General features: G+C 55.2%; 1 protein-coding gene across 1 annotated transcript in view; it reads right to left on the bottom strand.

Annotated features, from left to right (window-relative positions):
- Positions 1-27,009, bottom strand: part of ATP2A3 (ATPase sarcoplasmic/endoplasmic reticulum Ca2+ transporting 3) — a 42,965-nt gene that overhangs the window by 4,176 nt on the left and 11,780 nt on the right. Inside the window, exons 2-20 of the mRNA XM_032200645.1 lie at positions 25,411-25,428; positions 24,835-24,917; positions 20,897-21,001; positions 20,371-20,509; positions 17,875-17,955; positions 17,209-17,294; positions 15,874-16,338; positions 10,603-10,691; positions 8,710-8,812; positions 8,232-8,363; positions 6,755-6,880; positions 5,375-5,593; positions 4,554-4,889; positions 4,263-4,483; positions 3,382-3,584; positions 3,208-3,293; positions 2,571-2,704; positions 2,225-2,342; positions 1,545-1,662 (exon numbers count right to left, since the gene is read on the bottom strand). Coding sequence (XP_032056536.1) covers positions 1,545-1,662; positions 2,225-2,342; positions 2,571-2,704; positions 3,208-3,293; positions 3,382-3,584; positions 4,263-4,483; positions 4,554-4,889; positions 5,375-5,593; positions 6,755-6,880; positions 8,232-8,363; positions 8,710-8,812; positions 10,603-10,691; positions 15,874-16,338; positions 17,209-17,294; positions 17,875-17,955; positions 20,371-20,509; positions 20,897-21,001; positions 24,835-24,917; positions 25,411-25,428 — 2,862 coding nt within the window. The remainder of the gene's footprint in view (positions 1-1,544; positions 1,663-2,224; positions 2,343-2,570; positions 2,705-3,207; positions 3,294-3,381; positions 3,585-4,262; positions 4,484-4,553; positions 4,890-5,374; positions 5,594-6,754; positions 6,881-8,231; positions 8,364-8,709; positions 8,813-10,602; positions 10,692-15,873; positions 16,339-17,208; positions 17,295-17,874; positions 17,956-20,370; positions 20,510-20,896; positions 21,002-24,834; positions 24,918-25,410; positions 25,429-27,009) is intronic.

The raw sequence follows: 27,009 nt of genomic DNA, 5'->3' as shown, positions 1-27,009 counted from the left end.
AACCGCCTCCAGACACCCCGCTACGCTCGGAGCTGGGCTGACAGAGCCGATGCAAAGCCCTTCCTCCAACAGCGCTGGGTTGTTATGAAGGAACACAAAGTGTGGGAGCAAGAAACACTCATCCCCGGCTCACAGATGGTGGAGCGAGGACCAGGGGCATGCAGGGATGAGGCAGCCAAGAACTGAACCAGCTCTCCTACGTCCCAGCCCAGTGCCACGCCGGCATCGCTGCTACACGACAACACATGCCTGGCTGGTGCAAAGCATCTAGCAGCCCATCGAGAGGGGCAACAATTGAATAAAAATAGCCCAGAAACGCTTTCCATCTGGTCGGTAAAGGCAAGAGCACCTCCAGCTCTCAGCAGAGCCTGGCAGGATGCTGCTGTGGGCACCCCAGCGTGCTGGGATCTGACGAGGGGTGCAGTGTTTTCCTGCCTGCAATCATTCCCCATCCATCCTCTAAAATGCCCGAGATCCCTCCCCGGCAGGGCTGACCGCACCTGCCTTTAGCCCCAAAATGCAAAAGCAGCTTTGGACAGTTTGCACGGGTCATTGGTAGAAGGTGAAGGCAAAAGGAGGGGATTGCTAGGATGATGGTTGCTTAAGGGGTGGGAAAAAGCCTTGGAGCAAGGTGACAATGTGGAAGGACCTCCAGCCCCTGCCCAGGTTGCTCATCTCTCCCCTGGCTACTACCCTCACCCCACAGGCAAGGATGGGGTTTTCCTGCCTTTCTCCCCACTGCTATCCCCTATCAGGTAGCAAAAGGTGGGGGACAGTAAAAAAACACCTTTAAAAATGAAAAAAAATAGAGTCTGGTTTCATAGCAAGGGGCCACCCTGTCACAGGCACAGTGCTGCTCGGCAGCCCCATGGCCCTGAAGGCTTAACTCAACCCAGAAATGACCCACAGCAGCATCTTCTGCAAGAATTTTTGCAAGAAATGAAAGAAGAGGATGATATCATCCTCTCAGCAGGCTGTCTAAACACATGCTGTGATTTATGGCGCGTGGGAACCACTACCCCAGTGCAAACGGGCTCCCATTGTGCCTGCCCTGTGCCAGACCCCAGTGGCAGCCCCATTAAAACCAGTTTGCACAGTGCCACAGCTCCCATTTAGTCTTAAAATAGATGTGGCAACATGAGACAGGGACAGCCACGGAAGGGTGGAAAAATCAAGGGGAAAAAAGGAAGGATTCCTGTTGGAAACCAGCATTGGACTCCTTTTGCTTTAAAGGAAGGGATCCAGTTCCCCGAGGTTCAAGAGGAGCTGGATAAACACGCATGGCAGATTTATCTGTTGTTCCAGCTCCCGGGGAGCATTTCCAGCAGACCTGAGCATCAACTGCTCTGCCTGGCGTGGCAGCTGGGGAGGAAGGGGGTCGGAGGAAAAGGCCCTTTTTGGCAGCTAGGAAAGCAGAGCGCGGGGACGTGCAGGCACAGACACCACATCAGCAGGGGGCACGGGTGAGGTGCCCACCAGGCCATCGCCCGCCCAAGCAAAGCACCACGGAGCCAGCAGCCAAGCACCGTGCAGCCCCTGCTCACCGTCCAGGTGGTTGCGGGACAGGTACTTGAGTCCTTCGTCGAGCAGGATAACGGGCAGGGAGATTTTCAGCACCACCACCCACTGCGGCCAGCTCAGGGGGGTGACCTGGAAGATGAGCTGCGAGGCAGAAAAGGATTTGACGTGTTAATAGGGAAGGAGACGGGATTTCCTTTTGTTTAAAAGATGAGCTTCTGTTGCATGACACAGATTGAGAGAAAAATTTGTCCCAGGTACAAGGAGGGACTTCCTTAAGGTTTGTCATGATCCCAAGGAGGGTCAAAATGATGCCTCTCACTTCTTCCTCGGATGGGAAAAGTGAAGCACAAGCTAGGACTGGGTGCACATGGTCACGGAGGTGCTCAGCAGCAGCACGAGGGAGAACACCAGCTCCTGGGATCAGTGACCCTCTCGATGTCACACACCCTTGGGAATTAATCGAGATTGGACTGCAAAGGGAGACGATGCCTCCAAAAGGGGCTGAGCCTGGAGGCAGCTACATGGCTTTGCCTTGAGGAGAGGGTCTGACTTGTTGGGCCATGGGGACTCCTGGGCCCTGTGCTGGTTTGAGTCACAGGACCTGGCCCTGAGGGCACTCCAAACCCCAAGGTTGCCCCAGGAGATGTCCTCGCCCACAAGCAGAGTCCCCAAGCTGTACACAGAGGTGGCGCAGGGCACTCACGGGCATGGGCTTGACGTAGAGGATGAAGAAGTGCAGAGCCATGGACATGACGATGGCCCCCAGCAGCCAGATGTTGAGCCATGGGGGCATCCGCAGCAGCGACTGGTTCTCGGAGACACTGCGAAAGCAAGGGGACAGTGTTGGTGCAAAAAGCCTCCTGGTGCCCACACAGCCCCGCTCCTTGCTGTTCCAGGCTGTTCAGCTTCAGGCTTTGCCATCATTTGGATCCAGACACCCAGCAGAATGGCTCTGCTGAGCCAAAACAAAGCCCTCGGCCACTGACAGATGCCCCAAGAGACCCTACAAGAAATGGGTTGTGTGCAGCACGATCCTGTAGCCCCCTCACCTGTTCAGAGCGTTGCACATCTCGATCGTCACCAGCACGGACAGAGCCATCGTGGTCGGGTATCGGGACTCGAAGATTTCGCAGTCAACTCCTTCAAAGATGGGGTTGTCCTCGGTGCACCTCATGAAGTTCCTCTGCCAGCACAGGAAACCGCTCGTAAGAAGCTCGTGGTAGGGGAAGGCAGGGAAGGGGAGGAAGGAGGCAAGTGCTACGGGGCAGCTGGGGAACCTTATCAGGGCCACCAATAAACATCCAACAGCTCGGAACAATTGACAAAAATGTCCTCAGCTTCTGTATTGTGGCTTAGAGATTTTCATGGGTGGTTAATAGGGTGCTTGAGCATACATAGATCTCCAGCAAAAAATCCTTTTCCACTGCACACCGCACTGGGGTGAGGTGGCACACGGTTCCCCACCATCCCATTCAGAGATGGCAATGCAATAATTGACCCTATTCAATGTGGGGTTGGGACCACTTTCAGCTTCTTGGGATCAACTCCCCCCCATGCTAGTTGCTACCAGAAATGAGGCTGGAAACAAGGCCCCAAGGGGGTGAATTTGTTTCCTGAACGACTTTTCCATCAGGAAGGTGGGAACGTCACAACCACAGACAGAGGCACGGGAAGACCCCAACTCACCAGCTGATGAAAGGAGACCTGAGGCCCCTCGGCGTCATACAGGAACCACCAGGTAGCTGCGCCCACCGTGGCCAGCCCCACGTACACTGCGGCCAAGAGAGAGATCCCTCAGCTGGAGCCCCCACCACAGTCCCCCACACCCCCTGCCTCATCCCCCTGCCCACCAGGGCTCACCTCCGATGGCCAGGTAGCGAAAAAAGAGCCAGCCGCTGATGAGGGGCTCCTTGGGGTTGCGGGGCAGCTTGTCCATGATGTCCAGGTCTGGGGGGTTGAAGCCCAGTGCGGTGGCTGGCAGCCCGTCCGTCACCAGGTTCACCCACAGCAGCTGCACGGGGATGAGGGCCTCGGGCAGGCCCAAGATAGCCGTCAGGAAGATGCTGCGGGGGGAAAGCACCAGAAGCTGAGTTAGACGAGCTCCAGGGGCAGCCAGAGAAAGTGTGTGGTGTAAGGGGAGAGCGAGCAGGAACACCGAGTCCAAATGAACATTCGAACAAAGCTCTGCGGATGAACTTGTGGCCCCCAAGTCAGCAGCCTGCAAGCCTGGACTGAGTTTTGCAGCTATGATTATTTTTGCTGGTAAAACGTGCTTTGCAGCTGGAAGGAAACCACTGAGCTCGTTCCCAGTACGAACACACCCAACACACACTCAGAGGTTGGTGAGGCACTGGAGCAGGCTGCCCAGAAAGCCTGGGGATGCCCCATCCCTGGAGGTGCTCAAGGCCAGGTTAGATGAGGCCCTGGGCAACCTGATCTGGTGGGTGACATCCCTGCCTACGGCATGGGGTTGGAACTAGATGATTTTTGAGGTCCCTTCCAACCCAGGCTGTTCTATGTTTCTATGAAATGCAAGGGCAAAAGATGCTCGAGCTCTCCCTGCCCTCTGCAGGGCTGCAAACGCGCTGCAGGGGATGGCAGGGAATGGCCGGCAGGGACAGGGACAGGACCTGGTGAGGAGGGCATCGGTGCCACCCGTTGCCACCACCCCACACACAAACACCCGCCTCAGGTGCCCAAACCCACGTCCCCACCGCTGCTCCCCGGGACGCGGTGCTCACCAAACGACCTCGCCGACGTTGGAGGAGATGAGATAGCGGATGAACTGCTTCATGTTGTTGTAGATGGCCCTGCCCTCCTCCACGGCCGACACGATGGTGGAGAAGTTGTCGTCCGACAGCACCATCTCAGCAGCCGACTTGGCGACGGCCGTGCCGGACCCCATGGCGATGCCGATCTCGGCTTTCTTCAGGGCTGGGGCATCGTTGACGCCGTCGCCCGTCTGCACGGAGCCGTAATTAAAGGGGTGCGAGGGGAAGGGCCGGGCAGGGAGGAGGAGGCCGGGGACTCACCATAGCGGTGATCTCGTTGAAGGACTGCAGGTACTCGACGATGCGGGACTTGTGCGCCGGCTCCACACGGGCGAAGCAGCGGGCGTCACGGCACGCCTGCCGCTGGGCCTCAGGGGACAGCTCGTCGAACTCCCGGCCCGTGTAGGCCTTGCCGGCCACGTCCTCGTTCTCCGAGAAGATGCCGATGCGGCGGCAGATGGCCACCGCCGTGCCCTTGTTGTCGCCGGTGATCATGATGACGCGGATGCCGGCCTTGCGGCACATCTCGATGGAGGAGGTGACCTCCTTGCGGGGGGGGTCCAGCATCCCCACGCAGCCCACGAAGGTCAGGTTGGTCTAGGGGAGGACAGCACAGACCACGTTAAACCCCGAGAGAATGCAGCCACATCCCTCTGCACCATGAAACCGTCCCAGGCACAGCAATCCCAGGGCACTTGGGGACTTCTCAGGGGAGGAAACCCTTGGGACATGTCCTGTCAATGGACGTATCCCGTAATTCCAATGCAAGGGCATGCTCCCACCCCCTCCGGTGCTCCTCACACGTTTCTACTCTCCTCCCATTCCTCCTGGAGGTCCCCAAATTCCTCTCGGCAACCACCCCATATGGATGGACGCCTGATGGGACGGCACCGTTGGCTTTGGGATCAGCCTCACTGCACACAGCTCTGCAGTGGGGTTTGCAGAGAAAGAGCTGAGCCACCGCACCACCTGGCACCACTGGGGAAACCAAGGGAGAAAACACTGCTGGGGCAGCGGGAAGGGGGTGGGAGAACTTTGGGAATAAGGAGAAAAGCCCCCGGAGCCGGCCGGTCGCTGCCTACCTCGTAGTGGACAAAGGCGGCGGAGTCGTGGAGCTGCATGGTCTCCCTGCGGACGGGCGAGTCGTGGGTGGCCAGGGCCAGGCAGCGCAGCGTGTCGATGCCCATGCCCCAGTCCCGGATCCGGCTCAGGATCTTCTCCCGCACCGGGGCCGTCAGCGGGACCCGGGCCGTGCCCACGCGGACGTGGGTGCAGCGCTCGATCACGCTCTCCGGGGCGCCCTGAGGAGGAGCAGGGGGCTCAGGAGATGCCTGCTGGGGGGTCACTGCTGGTCCCCCACCCTCGTCACCCTGGCACAAAGCGATTCTGTGCACAGGGGATAAATCCTGCCGCGGGCAGAGCATCACCCCCTGAGTGTGAGCATGGGAGTGAAGACTGAGAAAGGGATGGACACGACGGGAACATGAGCCCAGAGATGGAGCATCTCCTGCCAGCACTGTGCCATGGGGCAGGGAGGCACAACGTTTGGGAAAAAGAAGGAAATCTCCCCAAAACGGGAGCACGCATGCAGCCTGGTGGCACGGCACACTAGATGGCAGCCTCGACTCGAGCACACGGCCAGGAAGGATGAAGCTGCATCGGGTCAGAAGGCATGGGATCTGCCCTGCGGGGATCAGCCTTGCTCCTTCCAGCCCCCTGGCTGCCCACTATGCTCCCAACCCCCTGTCCCCAAAGGGGCAAGGGCCGAGGGGGGCTGCCAAAAATACACACTTCCCACAGGATGCTCAGTGTGTGCTTGCAATGCCTTTGTGATTTAGGAGAACACGGCCTTTAGCACTGCAGCATCTCACCCTGTCCTTTTTTGACCCTGGCAAAAGTTCCCCTTTCAGATGAAACCTGCAATCTTTCCATTGCTCCCCTTAAAATAGTGGGGCAGGACGGTGGCTCCACTCAGTCCCAACCCGACCCGGAGGACAGAGATGACCCCAAACATCTCCGTATGGGAACACCAGGACACAAAGCTGCTCAGGGGCAGCGGAGTGTAATTCCTGCTGAACCTCCTCTGCCCCTTTCTCTTGGGAAGGAAATGCCCTTTGAGTACTATTTTATTTCTGGTTCCAGTGGAAAGCTGAACCCTTTGAGCTTTGTTGGTGTCTGCAGGGTCCAGGCATAAAAGCAAGAGCTGACTTTTGGGCAGGGGCAGCTCCCCTGCCCCCTGGAACCAGGATGCTCAGAGGTTTTCCTCCCTCTAAACCCATTTTTCTTAGTTCTTTTATTTTTTTCCCCCATTGTTTCTGCAAAGACTCTCCCCTCCCTGGCCACACCGCTTTACCTACTGGTTAAACACACAGCAAGGCAAGAAACAACCCCCAGAAAGCACCAAAACCTGCTGGGGTGAGCACTGAAACCTGCTGGGGTGAGCACGGGGACCCCGTCCCTACCTTGACGAACATCTTGCTGCCGGCAGAGTTGTGGCCAGGGCTGGTGGGCGTGCAGTACACCGACATGGACTTGCGGTCACGGGAGAACTCCAGGGTGCACTCCTTCCTCATCAGCTGCTTGATCACCTGCGGGGACAGCACAGGGCTGAGCCGGGGTGGCTGTGGGGCTGCCGCAAAGCAGAGAGTTGGGGGCCTTTCCCCACCCACCAGGTGGAAAATCCCTCACCCGTGCAGTACCTCGAGGTCTGCACAGTGAGGGCTGTGTCGGCAGGCAAGGCAGGGTGCACACACACATGGGCAGGGGCACACCAACTGGCTCGTGCACCCCGACACCCCAAAAGCCAGGCCAACGTTATTATTGTTGTTATTATTATTATTATTGCCAACATTATTAATTTCAGAAGCCAAACGCACAACAGGACAGCAGCCAGTCCTCATCAGACCAATCCCCTTCGCGCACCAACATCAGCATCACAGCAGCTGAGCCAGCTCCTGAAAGGACGCTCCCAAAAAAGCCATTTACAGGGCATTCGAGGCCAATTTGAATTATTTTCCAGTAAGGGGAGCAGGGATGCTGATGCCTACCTTGCTCACTGGACTCTCTGCATGGCTGCACTGTTTGTGCAATTATTATTTTTTGTTGCTAGGAGGGTGTCGTTTGCGACTGGACACAAACAGCTGTTTGCACAGGACTTTTACAGCTACTTAAATCTCAATAAATCAGCAAAGGGGACAAAAAAAAGAGCTGCTTTTGTGGCAAAACCTTGCAAGTTCAAAGTTATAAGGGCACAGCCCTCCCCATGACGCTGTGTGCAGGAGCGAGGTGGGCACAGAGATGTGCAGGGAGATGTGCTGTGGTTAATCATGCACAAAGGGGCATGCTGGCGCCTGCATTTGCTGTCTGTGGATACAGCAGGCAGGCAGCGAGGCCAAAAAAACAGTGCAGGAGCAAACGGGGATGAACACAGCAAGCGCACGAGGCCGGGACAGGCAGAGCGACAGCGCCGCGTAACAAAGCAGCTGCTGGACTGCCAACAGATGGGAAACTCCATTTTCCTCCTCAAAAAGCAGTCCAGGGATTTATGACAACCTGCTTGGACCTATCCACGGGACAAGCAGCACAACCGAGCGCCCTTCCTTTGAGCAAGCAAAGACTTGGAGAGGCCTAGCGGCACGACACCAAATCCAGCTGGGAAACCAAGGGCGTCTTCACAGGAGCATGGGGAGACCCTGGCGAGCCGGAGCAGCCAGAACAGGGGGTTCACATGAAAACCAGAGGTGTTTCCCAGAGCAAGTCCCAGGAGTGGCACTGGGGTTTGGGTCAAGACCCCGGGGTCAGTACAAACCAGGCACCTGAGGATTTACTGAGGCTCAACCCCCCATCAGCCCAGCAATGGCACCCTTGTGCCCGATCCATCCTTTTTTCAACCCAAGTGGCCGTGGCTCATCCCCAAGCCCTCCCTCCCTCCCCGCTCACCGAATTGCAGGCATTGGCTCGCTCCACCTTGGAGAGTTTGCTGGTGTCGGTGTCGAAGACATTCATCTTTTCCACCAGGCACGTCAGGGCTGTTTCGGTGGCTTCCCCCACCTTCTCGTAGACTTTTTTTGACTAGAGAGCAGGGAAAAAAAATGAGTAGAGCTCAAGCTTTGGAGCACAGCCCCATAACACATCTCCAGCCCAGGGTGCTGATGCTTGCTGGGTCATCCCAGAGCACCATCCCCATGCGGGGGGACAGGCTGAATCCAGGCGGGGGCTGTGGGTAATCCCCAGGGATGGAGACCAGGAGGTGCCACATCGCATTCACAGCATCCCTGCTAAGGATGGGCCGTGCCTGAGGGAGTGAAACCCTTGGGCATCCATCACAAGAGGCAAATCTCCACTGATTTTACCCCAAAAAGGCCCGAAGGGAAGGGAGAAGCATGTCAGGAGCCAGAAGTGACCCAGCCCCACGCACCTCGTTGTAGTCCAGCGAGGAGTCGTTGCAGAGCGCGCAGATGGTGGCCAGCTCCACCAGCCCGTCGTACTGCCCGCACCGCACCGGCTGCTCGTCCTTCAGGCTGCGGGGGGAAAGCAATGGCTCAGAGCCCGACGCTTCGCCCAGCCACACCATAAATACTGCTTAGCTTCTCCCCACGTAGCCCGGGGAAAATATTCTGCAGAGAGGGGGAAAGAGCCTGCGTAAGGCTCAGGGCACGGCGATAAACGCTTGGGCTCTCGTTTTGTGCTTTAAGAAGCGGGGCAGGACTACGTGCCAATAGATACACTGAGCAAATCACCTCCTGAAGTGCCCCAGAATAAAAGGGGCTGCGGAGGAATGGTAAGGACTGACAGCAGCCTCTTACAGCTCCCCGTGGGTCGGTGGGTGGCTGGCTGTGAAGGTGATGGACCAGAAAAGAGGAAAAAGCACCCCAGGGTCTCCAAGTGCTGGGTGTCCAGAGGAGCTGCGGGACCTGCAGCGTGTCCCTTCTCCTCCCTGCTCCATGGAGGGCACCCGAGGGAGACAAATTTCACAGCGGCATCGCTGGGGCTGTTTCTGAGCAGGCAACAAAATGTTGCCTCGGGTGAGGGCTTCAGAAGCAGCAGCCCTGTGCTATGTACAGGAGCACAAATGTGCCTGGAAGCGAGCAGCACCGAAGTTGGGTGCTCCTCCTTGCCCGCCTGCTGCCCAATGGTGGAAACAGCCGCAGAGATTTTCAGGGGAAGCGAAAAATGATCCGGGCTCCAGGAGAGGTAACTGCAGGTTAGGGCTGTGCAAACCCAGCCGCTCGCCCGCTCGCTGGAAAAATAATTTGTCAGGCATTTATTAGGATCAGTTTATTCCACTGCTGGTTCCCAATGGAAAGAACATTTTGGAGCCCTTCTTACAGCTCGGGAGCGGAAAACAGGGAGCGGCCAAGAAAATCTGAAAAATCTGTTTGCACAGGGACGAAAGCACTTTGGGCTGCATTTTGGTGTTTGAGAAAGCAGAAACATTTGGGATGGTTTTTGTGGCGTGTGATGCCCTGGAGAGAGCTGGGAAGGGACAGGGGAACATGCCCATTGCTGGCTGTCCTTGCCTGGAACCGGGTTGGATCATGCTGGGAAAGGCCTTGGCCAAAGTGCTGCTGCCCCAGTGCTGTGAAAGAACCCAAAAAAGGGACACTGCAGCTGCACAGGGGACCTGACCCCAGCACAGCTCCTCGATCCTTATTTAACCAAAATGCAATGATTAATACCAGCTTATGACCTGGCTCGCATTTTAATGGAGATTCTTACTGGAGGATCAAATTGGCTTCATAAATATTCATGAAATTAAGTCTGAGGCTAGGATGAAGTGCAGCCTCTGCATGGCTCAGCGGAGGGGAGCGCGGCAAGGATGTGTCAGGAGGCATCTCCCCACGCCAGGGGGCATCTCCCCATGCCAGGGAGAAAACCTGGGAAGCTTTTTGCCTCCCCCAGATCCTCCCCGGATTCCCTGCACTGATTTCATCTTCTTCTGGGAAAAACAACCATGCTCCCTAAAATGCATAGTTCCTTCCCGGAGGGATGCAGCGGGGGCAGAAGGGTGCCCTGTTTGACCCAAGGACAAGCTCAAAACAGGCTGGGAAAGCTCTGCTGAGAAAGGAAGCAGCTGAAAACGGCTTCTCCCAGCTGCCACCAAAAGTGAGGAGCACGAGGAGCAGCCACCCGATGCTTGCAACCCCAACCAATGCCCAGGTGGGGTTTCCGTGTGCGGTTCTCAGTGTGGCTGAGAAATGAGAGCAAAAGCCCAGATTGCTCCCAGCCACAGGGGGTGAGGCTGGGGTCCCCCCGGCGTGGCCACCAGCTCAGCCCTGCCCCGTGTCCCCACGGCGGGGACCGTACTCACATCTGTCCCTCGGGGGCGTAGGTGGAGCCGGTGATGCTGAACTCGTGCAGGCTGCACTGGGTGCCCTCCACCTTCTCCATAATGAACATCTGCGAGAGGGACAGGCAGACACGCAGCGTTAGGCGGCGATTTTTGGGTGCCCACCGTTCCCCGAATCCTCCCAGCTTTCACACCCGCCTCCTCCAGCAATTCCTGCCCGTTGCAGAGGAGCGGGGCCCAGCCAGCTTCTAAGCAGCCGCCTCTGCTTTTCTTGGAGCAGGGGTCACGTCCCTGCTCCTGCTCCAGGAAAGGAAGGGAAGGATCCGGCCAGCTGTGAGCTTTGGGACCGGGCTCCCCGTGCCGCCCCCTCTCCAGCCAGCTCCCGGCCACCAGCTCGCCTGGTGCACTTCTGGGGTTATGGCCTGGTTAATAAAGCCCCAGGGAGATGTAAAAGTCCCACACGCTCTAATTTTAGTGATTTTTGCCTTTCAAATGCCTTCCAGACACTCCCTTGCCATTACAGTGAGAGCAATGAAAAAAAATAAAAAATGAAAATGTCATAAAAACCCGCCTGTCCCCAAACTCTCCCCAGACTCCCCTCGGCTCCATCCCAGCACATCCCATGCTGTGGGGCAGCTCCCGGCACCAGCAGCGCCCTCAGCATCACCTCTGGCACCAGCAGCACCCGACCCAGCCGGGGCAATGGCTCAGCACCACTGCTGGCTGCCTAATTGTTATTTGTGTCCCACGCTGGAGCCAAAAACTAACATAATTAGCAAAGAGAATTGGTTTGATGAATGCATGTCCCCAGCCACGGGGGAGAAATGCCCTCCTCGATCTGCTTGGTGGCTTGTGAAAGTGGTGCAGGGACAATTGTCCTTCATCTCCAGATGATTTAATTAAACCCTTCCCACGACCCATCATTAAGGCACAGCTGCATTTAGGACACCTCCTGCTGTGATGCTTGCCCTGTGGCTGAGCACTAGCAGGCACCCATCTCCCCGGGAACAGCATCTCCACATCATCCAAGGCACTGAAAATCTCTCTTTTTGGTTTTTAATCCCTTAGGAGAAAATACCTTCCTGGATGGCCACACTACCACGGTGCAGTCACACCTCATCGATTCAGCAAACTCAAAAAGTGGCATTTCATCAGAGGATGCAGAGGTGGTGGGCTGAGGCAACCTTGCACGTGGAAACCTTCGCAAGCTGCCACACGTCCCACACGGTAAATCAAATATTTTGGCTCCGCTCTGTGCTGCAGTAAGCGTGGGGCCAGGTGGGACCTCATGCTGCCAGCACGGTACTGCTAAGGGCACTCTGGGCACCACTCGTGTCCAAATTTAGGGTGCTCCCTGTCTCAGCAATTCTTCCCCGTTTATTTTCCTCTGCTCATCCTCAGCACCAGCAGTGCAGCAGCTCCACGTGCCGCCCACGCTCCCTCCGGCAACCAACAAAGGTTAATTCACTGTTATTATTATTAATTATTGTTGCTACGATTTTTAAGGCTCCATTTCTGAAACGGCATTTTAAATCAGCCAGGAGGAATTCACCTGGGCCTGAACTTCCCCCAGACTGGAAGCCCCAAGGTGTTTGCAGTTGAAAGCTGAAAACAACCAGCCGGTGGTTAATGGGGAGCTGGGCTGGGGTCTCAGCCCTCACGTCTTGGTCACTGCATCCCTGCTCCACCCTGGGATGAAGGCAAACCCCCAGTGTCACAGAGAGGGGTTTCCTGTGCCGGGATGAGGCACACTCACATCCAAAATGAGCCACAGTCGGCACAGGGCACTCCGTGTTCAAAACGTGCATCCCATCTCCTAGGGGAATCCTTCTGAACCCAGCCCAGCCTCCACAGCAGACTAGCCTTTCCCTGAGCCTGTCCTCGAGGCCTCTCAGCATCCCTGAGGGGTTCTGAAGAAAATCACGAGGCAAAGGGTGGCAGAAGAGAGCTGGGACTCCACGGGTCCTCCACCCAGGAGGCCAAGATAATGAACATCAGAAACAGAGGCAGAATGGCTGAAATTTCCCAAATCAGAGGCTTCGGTAATGCAGTACCTGCTCTGAGACAATACCAAAAGTAATTTTTGAAGGGGGAGCATCCTTTGTGCATTTTTGAGATGTCCAATGACATCAGCCTTCAGCTGAGCCAAAATCTTGTGGGCCCTTCAGAAAATAGATTCCCATGCTCAGAAACACAGACTGGACTCTCATTTATTAAAAAACCTGAAAACGTCCACCCCAGCCACTGGTGTTTTTGCCTGATATGAGCTCTTTTGTTTTCAAGCACAGCCACAAAACAATCAGCACTTCCACAATAGCAACTTTCTTAATAGAAAAGGAAAAAAAAAATCATTCCATGCCCTTTATTTTTCCATGCCTATTTAAAAGAGGTGCCGTGAAACCCACGGCAACCAAAGGTTACATCAGATTTCCTGCCTGCTCCCAGCTTGTACAGCCGACGGAGTGGCAAGCTGGAGCTGAGGGGGAGGTGGGCAGTTTTTGGGTAGGTGTTGTCAAATTTCCAGGTTGAAAAGCGGGTAAGGCGTGAGTGATACATGCCCGCATTTACGTATTTTCTGTGGCATCTTTAAAAAAAGCACTCATCAAAAGGCAGACGAGGTAGGAGAGCTGTCTGGAATAGTAGAAGGTTGTAATCAGCATCATTCACCCATCTGCCAGCCCACGGAGCAGCGTCATTTTCCTCCCACGCTGGAGGTGGCCCCAGCTGACGGCGCCCACCCAACGCCAGCACGGCACAGCCGGCGATGCTGGGAAACCCCCGAGCACGACAGGCACCAAGTCATAACCACCCGGGGCTGTTCAGACAGACGAAGCTGCTGAATCAAGGCACAGCAGCACATCCGAACCTGTGCAGCATCTCTGCCTCACTGCCTAACTTCCAAACACCATCCTTGTGCTCCTTGACAATTTAGTCGTGGTGCGTAAGAGCGTGCTGTAAGTTTTAGGTGAGTATGATGGAGAGTAGAGTAGAGTAGAGTAGAGTAGAGTAGAGTAGAGTAGAGTAGAGTAGAGTAGAGTAGAGTAGAGTAGAGTAGAGTAGAGTAGAGTAGAGTAGAGTAGAGTAGAGTAGAGTAGAGTAGAGTAGAGTAGAGTAGAGTAGAGTAGAGTAGAGTAGAGTAGAGTAGGAGTTTCAGTTGGAAGAGCCCCACAAGGATCATTGAGACATACCATACCCTTTTCTGGATGTGCTCAAGCACCTCGTGGACCTTTTTATACCAGGGAGCGCAGAACCACGCAGGGCAGCCCCCCAGCCCTCACCCCCTGGCTGTGCCCATGCCCAGCCCTGCTCCGTCCCAGGGCAGCACCCGGCGTTCCCTGTGCTCAGCTTCATTCCCCTGCTCATTGCCCGCTGCCCCGACCTGGCCAGATCCCCCTGCAAGGCCTCTCGTCTCTTGAGAGCAAACAGTACCACCAGCAAACTTGCCAAGGATGAACCCCGGCCCTGCACCCAGATCAGTGACCATGACATTGAAAAATCCAGCCCCAAAACCAATCCCTGGGGAAGGCAGCCAGCCAGACATAGCCACCACAACCCTACCAGTCCGCCAGCTCTTCACCCAGCATTGCATGAACCCACTCATCTCGCAGTTGGGCATTTTGTCCAGAAGGGCACCATGAGGGATGGCATCAAAAGCCTTGCTAAAATCCGGAAAAACGGCATCCCTTCACCCACAGAGCAGGCGCTCCGATCACAGAGGGCTATCAACTGCTATTAGACACCAGAGAGCCCAAGCCGACCGTAAGGTGAGCGATGCAAACCACAGCTTCCAGCTGACACACGGAGTGGGTTTGTGGCTTGACTGCCTCACCGCAGCACTGTCGGCTCCAGCAGGTTTGGGGCTGGTGTCTGGTGCACCGAGACCTGACCGCCCCGTGCACGGAGCACGTACGAGCACGTGGGATTAACACGCTGCATCCCCCTGAGCTGCTCTGCTGGCACCTTGGCCGCAAGCACCCCTTGGTTAAACACCGATGGATGCTTCTCGTGCGCTGAAGCCAGCCTGGCTGTCAGTACCGCGCCCTGCGATGCAGAATTCAGCCAAACAAGTAAAAGGGATATCAGAAATGTGGCAGGGAGCAGGATACTTTGAATTTTAATTTTATTTTTTATGTATTGCAAACGCATTCTTCTGGGCAAATTGATATCAAGTTTGGGCTGAGCTCAACAACAACTGATGCTAAAACCACCTCATGGCATCGCCCTGCTCTGCCTCCCCCTCCCAGGCATTGCTGCTGCATCCAGCTGCACCTCTGCCCGAGCCCAAGGAGCAGGGTCCTCCAGTGGGAAGGGGCCGGGGGGCAGCACTGCCACATCCTACCTGCCCTGCTGCAGAACCCCCAGATGCTGGGGGTGTCCTTCATCATTTATTTGTATTTATTATTTTATTAATTATTTGCTTAGAGCTGATGGGAACCTCCTCCTCCTGCATGGGCAGCCCCTCACTCCATTGGGGTTTCCTTTTAAATTCTTTATAGGGCAGAAACATCAGATGTTTCCAGCCAGTTGGAGTTTGTGCTGAGCAAACCAAAGCTTGTGGTCGGTTGCTGCTACACTACCCAAAATTCAGAGAGCAGGGACAGTGGCCAGGGCCATTTTTCCCCTTGGCGACACATTTTCCAAGGTTCTCCTATAAAACTGACGTGCCAAAACCATGAAAAAAGCTTTCCTGAGGAATAATGGGAAAACTGAGAAGCACTGGGATGGCCCAGTCTTTCCTAACAAACCACCACGGACAGCTGGACCCAGGCCTTGCACTGACCCTTCCATTTTGGCCTCGCAGATCCAGACTTCCTAATTTTGCACAGTCCAGAATTTCTCACTGGCTTGGTCAAAAACAGAGGGAAAATGGGCAAGAGAGCAGAAGCGGTGCAGAAAACGTTGGCTTCTCCAGGAGCTCTGCCTTAATACCGAAACCCAGCCAGAAGAGATGCTCTGTGGAGTGGGAGCCATGAAATAAGTCAACAAAACTGCACTTCCATGCTGGTGCTGATGAAAAAGTGAGTTTTATATTCAGACCCCACCACAGTAAGCCATAAACCTCACCCTAAATTGGGTAGGAAGGAAACTCGTGGCTCCTTCCACCATCCAACAAAACATCTTCCAAGCACACCTTGAAATTCCTACTGAGCAAAACGCAACGTTTGCACAGGGACAAAACAATCCTGAGCTTTGCAACCGGCTGGTGGAGACACCAAGCCCCTTAATCCCGGGATGGGGATGGGGCCATCCTCCAGCACCCCCCTCACACCCCAAAACGCCACCGGCACTCACCCGGCAGACGGACATCTGGTTGGTGGTGAGGGTGCCAGTCTTGTCGGAGCAGATGACGGAGGTGCAGCCCAGGGTCTCCACCGAGGGCAGGCTGCGCACGATGGCATTTTTCTTGGCCATGCGGCGCGTGCCCAGCGCCAGGCACGTGGTGATGACGGCCGGGAGGCCCTCGGGGATGGCGGCCACCGCCAGGGCCACCGAGGTCTTGAAGTAGTAGATTGCACCTCGAAACCAGGAGCCGCCATGGACGGGGTCGCTGAAGTGGCTGATGTTGATGACCCAGACGGCGATGCACACCAGGAAAATCACTTTGGAGAGCTGCTGGCTGAACTCATCCAGCTTCTGCTGCAAGGGGGTCTTCTCGGGTTCTGTCTCCACCATCTGGTTTCGGATCTTCCCGATCTCCGTGTACACCCCTGTTGCAATGACGACCCCCACGGCCTTCCCAGCGGCAATGTTGGTGCCCTGGAAGGGATGGAAGGGAACAGACTGAATACATGGGCATGAAATCTCCCAGCCTGAGCAGGGAAATGTGTGGCTTCTTGTGAAGGGAGAATACAAGATCTTAGGGAAGGAGAAAATGAGACACCAGGCCCCACAAGTTCTCCATCTGCTAAAACGTGGGACAAATCTTTGTCCGTCCTAAACCCACACACAGTCCCTGACATTACTCAGTTACAGAGGAGTGAACTTCATCTCCTTATTTCTTTCAGCCATAATGAGTCTGGATGATTTACGTTGAATGGCATGAGTCCCGCCAGCACGAAGCAAGGGGGAATCCAGCTCTTCAGGAACCCCAAAGCACCCAGGGCAACCTGCCCATTTCCCAGTCCATGCCAGGAGGAGTTTCTATTTCACGTGGTTCATGGCTGTTTGGGACTCTACAAAAAAACACCCCGAAGCAGCAGGTGACTCCTGAGAGCACTCTCATCCCTCCCACGCTTGACTTCTGTCCAAGGGGCATGAGCAAGGAGGAGACCCAAACCTGCAACAGCCTCAGGTTCAAGCACAAACCTTCTCTCCTTCTTAGGGTAATATACCCTAATAATACACCCTACATACAATAAACCTTCTTAGGGTAATATACCCTAATAATACACCCTACAAGATGAAAAAACAGCTGAGAGTGCTCAAGGTGTTTCAGGGAACCACATGCCACAACCCAAATGAAGTCCTGTGGAAGCAGGTCCCCATTTTTATGGATTCGGGACCTTTTCTATGGATCTGGTTCTAGCACATGCAGCTTCTACTGCCCCCAGCCCAGAGACCTCCTGTGTCCATGGGGCTCTTTGCCCATCATCTCTTTGCAAAACCACAAGTGAGGCAGTGACTTACAGAGAACAGCATGTTCTTCTTGTCCTGGTTGACAGCACGCAGGTCGGGGATGGGGTCCGCGTGTTTGATCACCGACATGGACTCCCCTGCCGAGACAAAAGCGGGGAGATGAGCTGCTCAACGCCTCCATCACAACCCCCACAGCAACACTTGGCCACAAAATCATCAGAAAATCCACCATGGGGATGGCAGAGTGCTCTGAAGATGGGGGCTGCGGAACAACGACCTCTTTATCTCCAGGATTAGGAGCTAAGGACTGAGAGAGGAGCCTTTATAATGACACGCTTGATAATTTTTGAAATATTATGGGTTATCAGCTTTAAGGGCTTTTCCACTGCTTATCACAAAGATAATGTAATTAAAAGAAAGCCCAGTGGTGTCACATCTCCCTAATGTCATGAGGTCTCATGCACCAACGGCTCTCATGGGATGGCTGCACGGGGGGGCTGGGAACCCCTGGTTAAGCAGCGCATGGGAACACCTGGGAACCCCCCTCGCTTTGCATTTAGCTTTAGGTGAGGTGCTGAGTCCTCCCCAAGCCCCAAATCTTCTTCTTCCACTTGTTTCTCACCCCAGCAAAGCGCTCAGTTCAGCGTCAGCCCCCAAAATTTGCTCTTGGCAGAGGATGGGGGGGGCAAAGTGCCTTCAGCACCCACCCCAACACACCTGTGAGGATGGACTGGTCGACCCGCAGTGTGGTGGAGCGGATTTCGATGATGCGGATGTCTGCTGGCACCTTGTCACCGACTGCAAGGAAAAGAGCAGGACAGCTCAGTCAGAGGCCAGGAAGGGGCACGGCGAGGCCCTGGAGGTGCTGCAGAGGCACCAGCCCGGCCAGCAGCTCTCCAGAACCTTTTGAGGCCAAGACAAACAGCCGCCCGTGGGTTCCCCGGCACGGCGGTCGCGGGTGAAAGCAGCCTGGCCGCCTGACAGCCATTGTTTGCTGCCCACCGAAGCACACGTTAGCAAACAAAACAAAACCAAAAAAAAAAAAAAGTGTTGAAAACTGCTTTTCCTGCTGGGTTTCCTCCTCCCGGCTTCTTGGCATGTCACGGCTCTTCCTCGTGCTCCCTTATCGCCTGAACGCAACTGCTTTTCGGAAACACTGAGGTCAGCAGAGCCCTTGCTCGCAAGGACTTACATCACACCGCGCAGCGCCTGGCCACAAGCGAACGGCTCCGGTCCTGGATTTCAAGGAGCAGCTCCTCACGGGGCTCATAAACCCTGCCGAGCTCAGGGCCGGGCTGCCCTGGCGCCGCTCCATGCTGCAGCTGTTTATCCCAGCTGCATCCCCACACTTTTGGATGCCAAACGGGGACCTGCAGACTCCCCCAGACCCATCAGGCGCAGGCTTTGGAGATGCTTGAGGGAGCCAGAGCCACTCAAAAGGGGCAAAGGGCTCGTCCTCCCCCGTGGGAAGGGCAGAGAGGGTTTGCAAAACCTGAGCTGGATGTGCAGGCTAATAATCTGCTGACGGCATCTCAGGAGACTGTGTCAAGCTATAGGGGTAGCTCCAACTCCAGGGCAGGTAGAATGAAAACCTTGCACGGTACACCAGGCACCCTGTACCAACCCAGCAGCTGCTGTCTGGGGGATTAGCAGAGATGTGCCATGCTGAAAGCCAAGGGAACGGGAAGAAAACAGCAGCAAACACTGGTTTCTTTAAATGCTGTTCAGCTGTGATGAGTTTAACCCATCTGCAGCTGCCTGCACAACGACTTGCTTCAATTGGCTTATTATGGGCTAAGTTGACTTGTTTTAAATTAATTGCCAGTTTTTCAAACCAAGAAAGCCTCCTTGCCACTGCCCAGCCCTGCTTGTCTTAGTTTCCAGCTTTGCCAGCTGTCTGTCCCCTGCAGCCAGGAAAGCCTCCCCTGCGTGCACACACCACACACCTGTGTCTGGGGATGTATGGGCACATCATTGGCACAAATCTATCTGGAATTCGTGGCCATGGTTAGGAGCAGAGCATCTTGTGTCCCTGGTGGGCAGGAATACCTACCCACCTCTCCCACCAGGCAGCCTGTCAGCCTCCTTGCCCCGTGCTATAAACCTGCTAAAACCAAAACTTGCCAATTAATTTGCTATTAATCAGCAACCCCCTCCAGAGGCCAGCTCAGCTCTTTCCCTCCCAGTCATGACCCAGACAGTGCCATCAAAAAGAAATGTTCAGCAGCTGATGGGTAGGCAGCCAGCCCCTGATTTGGGGCGAGGTGGCAGGGTTGAATTTAAGCTGTCCTGTAGCGGGCAGGCGGGTGCAGGTCCCTGTGCTGTTTGCAGTGTTATTTCTCCCCTGTCTTGGTGAACAGGAAGAAATTGGGCCTGGGAAAGCTTGTGAGAGACACCCGGAGCCAGTCCCCAGGTGCCACAGGTCTGTCCCGTGTCCCTCAGAGCTTTTTCAGACCCTGAGGCCAGGTCAGCAGCTGGAGCCCGTGGCTGGAGGCGCTGCTCCACTCCAGCCTCCGCACAGTTTTTATGTGCATCTTCCAGCTGAAGCACAACTGGAAGACATAAATAACAACGCGCTGGCTCGGGGCGGGAGGGATTGCAGCTTGTTTCCACTAGCAGGGCCACGAGGAGGAAAGGGGAGGATTAATACAGGGGCTCTGGGGGTTTACAGCATAGTTTAACACACAAACAACGGAGGATAACTGGAACGCATCGCTTCCTAACTGGTGGGGCAGGTAGGAGACGCTGAGGCACCCTTAACCAAGGGCAAAGCCCAGACAGGAGAGCCAGAGGGGTCCTGCCATGTCAAAATCCAGATGATAAGCTTGATGGGCAACGCGGGGGGAAGTCTCTTTTCCCAGAAGCCTCCCTGAGACACAGCACCTGTGCCTGAAACCCCCTCTTTGTTGCTGCTCTTTAATCAATACGCACCCTACAGATGGGGTGAAGCCCTGGCAGGTTGATAAGCCCTGATTTTGGCCCAAATGTGTAGCTGGATTTGACAGCAGCGACTAAAACTTCAAGTGTGCAAAACCAAGGGGACTTGGCAGCTGGGCCACCCCGTTTCTCCCAAGGGCATGCACCCCAGTGCTGCTGCTCTCACCCTGCTATGACAAGGAGCCACGGGGCACAGGGTGCCATCATCCCCCGGCCAGTGTCCCCATCCCATCCCCAGCTCCCTCCCCTCCGTGCCGCTGGGTGACGGAGCCCTACCTGCCACCTCCACGATGTCCCCGGGGACAATGTCCCGGGCGCGGATCCTCTGCACCCCGCTGCGGTCAGCGCGGATCACCTTCCCCATCTCGGGCTCGTACTCCTTCAAGGCCTCGATGGCGCTCTCGGCGTTCCTCTCCTGCAAGAAGCAGAGGAGCAGAGCTGCAGCAGGGGGGCCGTCAAAGCGGGGAGGCTCCTTCAAGCTGCAGAGATGGGTGCACCCCGACCCCAACCCCACCTTCAGAACCCATTGGCACCATGGCTGGGAAACATGCTATGCCTTCCCGAGCTGCCCCTGCTTGCTCTGAAATGATCTCTGCTGGGTTAAATCACAACAGTTCCTGGACACCACCTGGATCTTTGGGTCTGGTTTTCTCACTCTTGGTTTGGGAAGCAGTATTTCCCACCTAGATGTATTTTTCACCAGCCAGCAACGTACTTTATCGCCTCCAGGAGCCCCACTTCCGATAAGGTGTGGATAAATAATCCCCCACACAGAGCAGAGAGACACGGGGCTGTCCCTTACCTGCCACACGCCCACCACGGCGTTGGCGATCAGGATCATGATGATGACGATGGGCTCCACGAAGGCCGTCATGCTCTCCTCTCCTTCTTCAAACCAGGCCAGGATCTGGTAGCAGGAGAAGAGGAGAGCAGAGCAGTTGAAAGAACAAGCACCAACGTTTTAAGAGATACGCAGAAAAGGCAGCTAACACATGGCAGGGACCGACCCTGCAGCTCCTTACTGGTGAGATCATCCCACTAAGACCCAAGGTAAGAGACATGAAGCGTGCACACACCAACATTTTCACTCCATTTAACTGCTTGTCAACCCCTGCTGTGTCAATACAACGCCACCAGGCTGCTCTGCTGCAGCGAGCACCAGCACAAAAACCTTTGCCATGGGGCTGTGTGTGTGCTCTGAGAGCTGAGCCACGCCAGGAGACTCAGCCATCGAGCAGATCACCAGCAAATATGTCACCATGTGCTATTGTGGGAATGTATTTTTATCTTTCAGGGGTCCAGCCTCCCTCCTTACCTCCCCACAAGTCCTACCCCCGCCGTTCACTTTTCCCATGTGTGCCCTACCAGCTGGGTGCCCTACCACCCAGTGCTTTCAGACCAGTGGGACGTACAATGCCGGCACTAAAACCTTTATTCAAAATGTCATGACTACATGAGGTGGGATCCCGAAATAAGTGTCGCACGACTTAGTCCAGCAGGAGACAGTTCGTGCTGCCAGCACCAGCGCTGCCCCCGCTCTGGGCTCAATCACAGCCCCACGGGAGAAACACCACTGGTGGTGACATCTGAAGGGCGCACTGCAATGTGTCACTGCAGAGGTTAGCCCAAACACATCCCTGCACAACCTCGAGGGGATTTGGGAAACCTCCCCATGTCCCTTGTGCCCCATTAGCTCCAGTGTTTCGCTGCCAGGGATTCATTGTTTGGGAATTGTAAAAGCATCTTCTCATATTCACCTAGAAAAAATCTCGGTTCTGTGCCTCTCCTCCATGCACATGCCGAGGAGAGGGTGAGCATTTCAGCTCTTCCTCCAGCAGAGACAGTACCATGGCCTCCCTTTCCTGAGAAGCTTAAAAGAATTGCCTATTTTTTTTAATTAAATATACATAAATAAATTAAATTATTAAAATGGAATGGGTCAGCTGGTTGCTAAGTTAGCCAAAAGGAGGAGACACGAGACACGTTCTGTCATCCCACTGCCTTAGGTGGCAGAACCCAAACCCCACATATTCCTACAGCAGCTTGGTGGGAAACATCTCCCCACTGAGCTGCTCCCAAGGTAAATTGAGAGCAAAACCGAGCTAACGGCAACCCCTGGGGAGAGGTTTCCATGAGCAGATTTCACAGCAAAGGAAGCACTGCAACCTCATCCAGGCACAGCCCCACCAGGAACCACTCCCCAGTTCAGCTCATGGGGAGCAATGCTCGGGCACCACAAAAAAAAGGACTAAAATCAGCCAAAAAAAGGATGCTCAGGGTGGAGGTAGTGAGGCTGGGAGCATCTCCCTCAGAAGAGGTGGGGGAAGAGCCCTGCTGAAGCCGTGCTGCTGGAGAAGGCAGCGCCTGGGGACAAGTGACAGCACCGTGTGCTGCCGTGGGGCTGAACGCTACCAGAAGCTGCTCCTGGTGACATTCCCAAAAGCAGAGGTTTAAAGGAAAGCTGTACCCCATGCATCGTGTCTGGCCATAGCCCTGCCCCTTGAATCTGTCCTGGGATGCCCGAACCCTCCTGGCCATGCCAGCAGGACAGGAAGGACGCGAGCAGCAGCAAGAGGCAGCTCCCACGCGAGCAGCCGAAACGCTGCCAGGCCAGAGGAAGAATAAAAAAAATAAAAATTAAACAACAGATTGGATTTTCATTTCGTATCCAAAATCTGAATGCCTCCACGCAGCAGCAGAAGGGCTTCAGAAGGGAGACATTACTCCCAGGAGAGAAGCCACAGAGGGCTGGAAATGCTCCCAGCCCCTCCTGGCCTCGGCACGTGCATCAGCCCGGTGCCCATCGCTGCTGGCAGCACCTGAACACAGCACGGGGAATTTCGGGGCTCACTTCACGTATCCGTGCTGCTGCCCTCACCTCTCACCACCCACCCAATGCCTCCTCATGGCAAGACCAGGGGGTTACTTCGCAGCCGAGCTTTGCCTCCTTCCCTCCTCTTCCTCCTCTCGTGCTCTCCCTGGGGGCCACCTGGTGTTTGCTTGCCAGATAGATACAGATATTCCCTGAGCACTCGCAATTGCCCCGTGGACAGACATCTCTGCAGACTCTTTGCCTTCTCTCCTGCCCTCAAAACCCGCTCTCCATCCTGCATCACCATTTTTTGCCAGAGAAAAGGCGCCGTCCTACCTGACCCCAGCAGCACAGCGACGGCTACCGAGTCATGGCCAGGCTCCAAGGCAGGTGCTGCACACACACCTTGGGATGTTTTTGTGCTGCCAGTCCTTACTTTCCAAAGCTCCCAAAGAAAAGATGCAAAGGGAAGTGGTTTTCCCTAACTATTTAACCTCCATGCACGCAGAGGCACAGCACACGTTGCGCTCGATGAAAAGTAGTGTTGAAAAGAAATCGGGAAGAATTAGAAGCAGCGAAGGGACACCAAAAGAGGCTCTTTGGGCCTAAATCAATGAAAACATTTAGCACAGTGCTAACAAAGTAAGGGGAGAAGGCTGAAATCCTGAAAAACATCAGTGAATGCGTCACAGATTCACACGGGCTGACAAATGGGGAAATCAAAATGCTTCCCTCAGCCTAGGAAATTCAGGAAAAAGGGCTGATGCATGTTCTGAGCCAACAATGAGAACACACACAACCCATATTGCTCATCAAATTAGGGTCAGACAATACAGACAGATCACATGAAAAAGTTCTGGGCCCATCTCACTGTCCCCTGGCAGCCCCTTCCCAACCCACTCCGACTGGGGCTCTGTCCCCAAGCCCCAGCCCTACAACCCCAGCACCGCAGTCTTCTGGTAGCCCCAGGGGGGCACGACAGCAGCCTCCAGAAGAACACGGTCTGCTCTGCAGCTGGAAACACACAACGGGATCTCCTTGCCCAGGTCTGAGGCAGGAAATAGTGCCAGGGCTCAGCAGGCAGCGCGGCAGAGCCAGGTGTGATTACTGCCAGGGTAGCGAAGGGCTCGATCCACCTCTGTCAGGTCTCCACCATCGGAGATCCCCATCAGAAGTTTTGAAAGACACTCAGTGAGCAACAGGATGGGTAGCTCTGACGCTTCCCTTGGACTAGGAGTCATCTCTAGATCTCCCCTGCCCATCCTTGGTGTTATTTAGTTGGGCTCTAGGTCGTGTCAGAAGTCCCAAGCTGAATGAATGGGTGGGGACAGAGCATCTTCCAAAGGAACTGAGAGAAACCATCCAGCTGTGCCTTCTTCAACAGCTTGACATGAATTTTTCAGCACGGATTACTTGAATGAAAGGAGTCAAGGCTGCCAAGATATCATTAAACTGCGGCAGAAGAATCTGGCAGTGGCAAAGCTTCAAGGCACGCAGATGACTCCAGGGCTTCTAATTTAATTCACGCTATTGGCATTAACTTTAAGCAGCAACGCTGGGATCAGCTGATGGAACCGTGCCCCTGGGCCCCTTTCTGCCTTAGGGTCTTAGGGAAATGTAAGGAAGGCTAGAGAGCTGTGGGATATCGCTGTTGGATGGCTCAGCAGTGCTGGGAAGTCCTCCAGCCTCACCTATGCACGTGCGGTGCCATCGCTACGACCGCTGTGCCCGGCACAACCACATCCCCTCCATCCTTCACGTGCATCCCTCTGGCCTCTTTATTCCCCCTAAAAATAAACAACCCCGTCCTATTTCACCAGTGCTGACCTGAAATGCGATGCTCTGTTTAAACACGGCACCTTTTAAGCCCCCCTCACCCCAGCTCCCACCAGCACCCAGGGGTGCCACAGCCCGCCCGCGGTACTCACGAAGGAGAGGAAAGCGGCCATCAGGAGGATGCGAACCAGGAGATCTTCGAACTGCTCCAGCACCAGCTCCCAGAGGGACTTTCCTAGGGGGAAAACACATAAGCTCAAGCACCGTTGGTGCCCAAAATGCCCCAGAAGGCAGGGAATTTGGAGGCCAGTAGGGCCCACAGAGCCTGCAGCATCGCTGCTCCGGGCACTGCAGGGGACACCCAGTGCCAGGGGCAGCATTGAATCAAATGAGAGTAAACATTCATGTCCTGAATCTGCAGTTGGCATCACCAGCTCCACCTGCAGCAGTGAGGGATTTTTCTCTCTAATACGAAATGCCTTCCTTTCTGGCATTGCCCTGTTTCTACTACACTTGTTTTTAACTAAAGAAACCAAATCCTCTGTGTTCCTACTCCCACCTGGTAGCCTTTCCGTCAGAGGAAGGCCCTGTTCTCAGCCCAGCTGTCTCTGGGATTAAAATTGAGATTAGAAGAGATGACCCCGCACACTCCCCTTCCTCCAGCAGCCTCATCCCCAGCTTTCATCCCCCCGTCCCACCCACACCTCGGGGCACACACCCCCACTTACCTTCTTCTGCAGGGAGCTCTGGGGGTTGCCATCCATACCCCAACCAGCAGAAAGGGAAAAAAAATGAGAAGAGAAAAAAAAAATATATTAATTTGGGAACAGCGTAGCAATCCCTTATACCCCAGCAGTTCACCAAGTACCCCAAACGCAGCTCGTGCTGCACATATTGCCACAGGAAGGCTGCTTGTGATCAGACTTCAACGCCTGACATCAGGCAGGCAGCGCCGGGTGCTCCCCGTGCCAGGAAATGTCATTTCCCTGCTGCAGCCGGGGCGCGGCAGCATCCATCCCTGCGCTCAGCCTGCCTAAAAACGCTCGCCTCCAAAGAGCCCAGCACCCTCGGGAGCTGCCCTCTCCAATCCTGGGGCAGAAAGCTCTGAACATCCCATAAAACGCACTGCCAGGGAGCAGTAGGGACCTGCCGGGGCCTGTAACTTTCCCACCATGTTTCCTATTAGCCCCTTGTATTTCACAGCCTGCAACACGCTGGGAAGGAAATCCAAAGCCGATGCTGTGCTGGTCCAAGCCATGCTCCTGCCACACTGCTCCCAGCAAGCCGAGCCCAAAACGGCACCAAAACACCCCAATAGCTCCATGCACCCGTCACAGCCCACCTGTCCAGTAAGGGTTTGCCTTACCCTATATCAATAAGATACCTGCAGCTGTCTAGCAAACCAAGGCGTTCCTCCAGCTCCTTGGGTTTTTAAGGGAATAGGGGGATGAGGGCAGATGTGGGGTGCCTCCGGCCACCCCAAGCCCCCCGTGCAGAGCCCTACGTGTGAGAGCAGGAAGCGAAACCAGCTCGGCTGTTTTCCACCCTCTATTTTCATTCAGAGAAATGAGAAAGGAAAAAAAAAAAAAAAAAAAAAAAAAAAAAGAAGCACACAACAAAAAGCCCCAGCAACCTTCACTGAGCAAAACGGTGAAAACAAGCACCCTGCGTGTTCACCCCTCAACTGCTGGCAGAGGCACTCACTGGGAGTTTTTTTAAGCCCAAGTCCCTTCAAAAATCCTAAATAACGATGCTCCAAAGCCCTGCCACCATGAGGAGGGCACAGACCTCAGCGTAACACTCATGGTTATTCTCACAGTGAAAAAAAATGAAATTCTTGGAAGGGTTTCACCATTTTGGCTTGTTCTACAGAGCACCAGAAGGAAAGCTGCTCTTCTCCCTTTTGCAAGCAGCTTCCTCCCCGCCCGCAGCTTCCTCTCCCCAACCCCAAAATGAAGGGCAGGGGGCACCCGGGGCGGTTTTCCCCATCCAGGCTGGGTTTTTAGGGGTGCGACCACGCAAGGTGACAAACAAAGGGGCACCTGGTGCTCAGCCAGGTCCCAGCTCCGCCGTGGCACCCCGTGGTGACGTTGCACCCCGAGCAGCCGTGCGTAATGCCGCCGGCCCGTTGTGCCTCTCCTGGGCATCGTTTGCATGAGGAGTCGCGGCGAGGCTGTTTGCAGAGCAGGGACTTTGCATGAGCTCTGCGGAGGGGGCAGGAAAATGGGTTACCGTGAACTCAGGAGGAAGCCAACACCCCGCCGGCAGCACGGGTCTCATCGCCGCCAGGGTGACACAATGACACTGCTGCCACCAAACCCCAACCA

The sequence above is a fragment of the Aythya fuligula genome, chromosome 20 (genome assembly GCF_009819795.1).
Source record: "Aythya fuligula isolate bAytFul2 chromosome 20, bAytFul2.pri, whole genome shotgun sequence".
Lineage (NCBI taxonomy): Eukaryota > Metazoa > Chordata > Aves > Anseriformes > Anatidae > Aythya > Aythya fuligula.
Note: the sequence above shows the minus strand (reverse complement) of the source record. Positions and strands in the feature narration are given on the sequence as shown.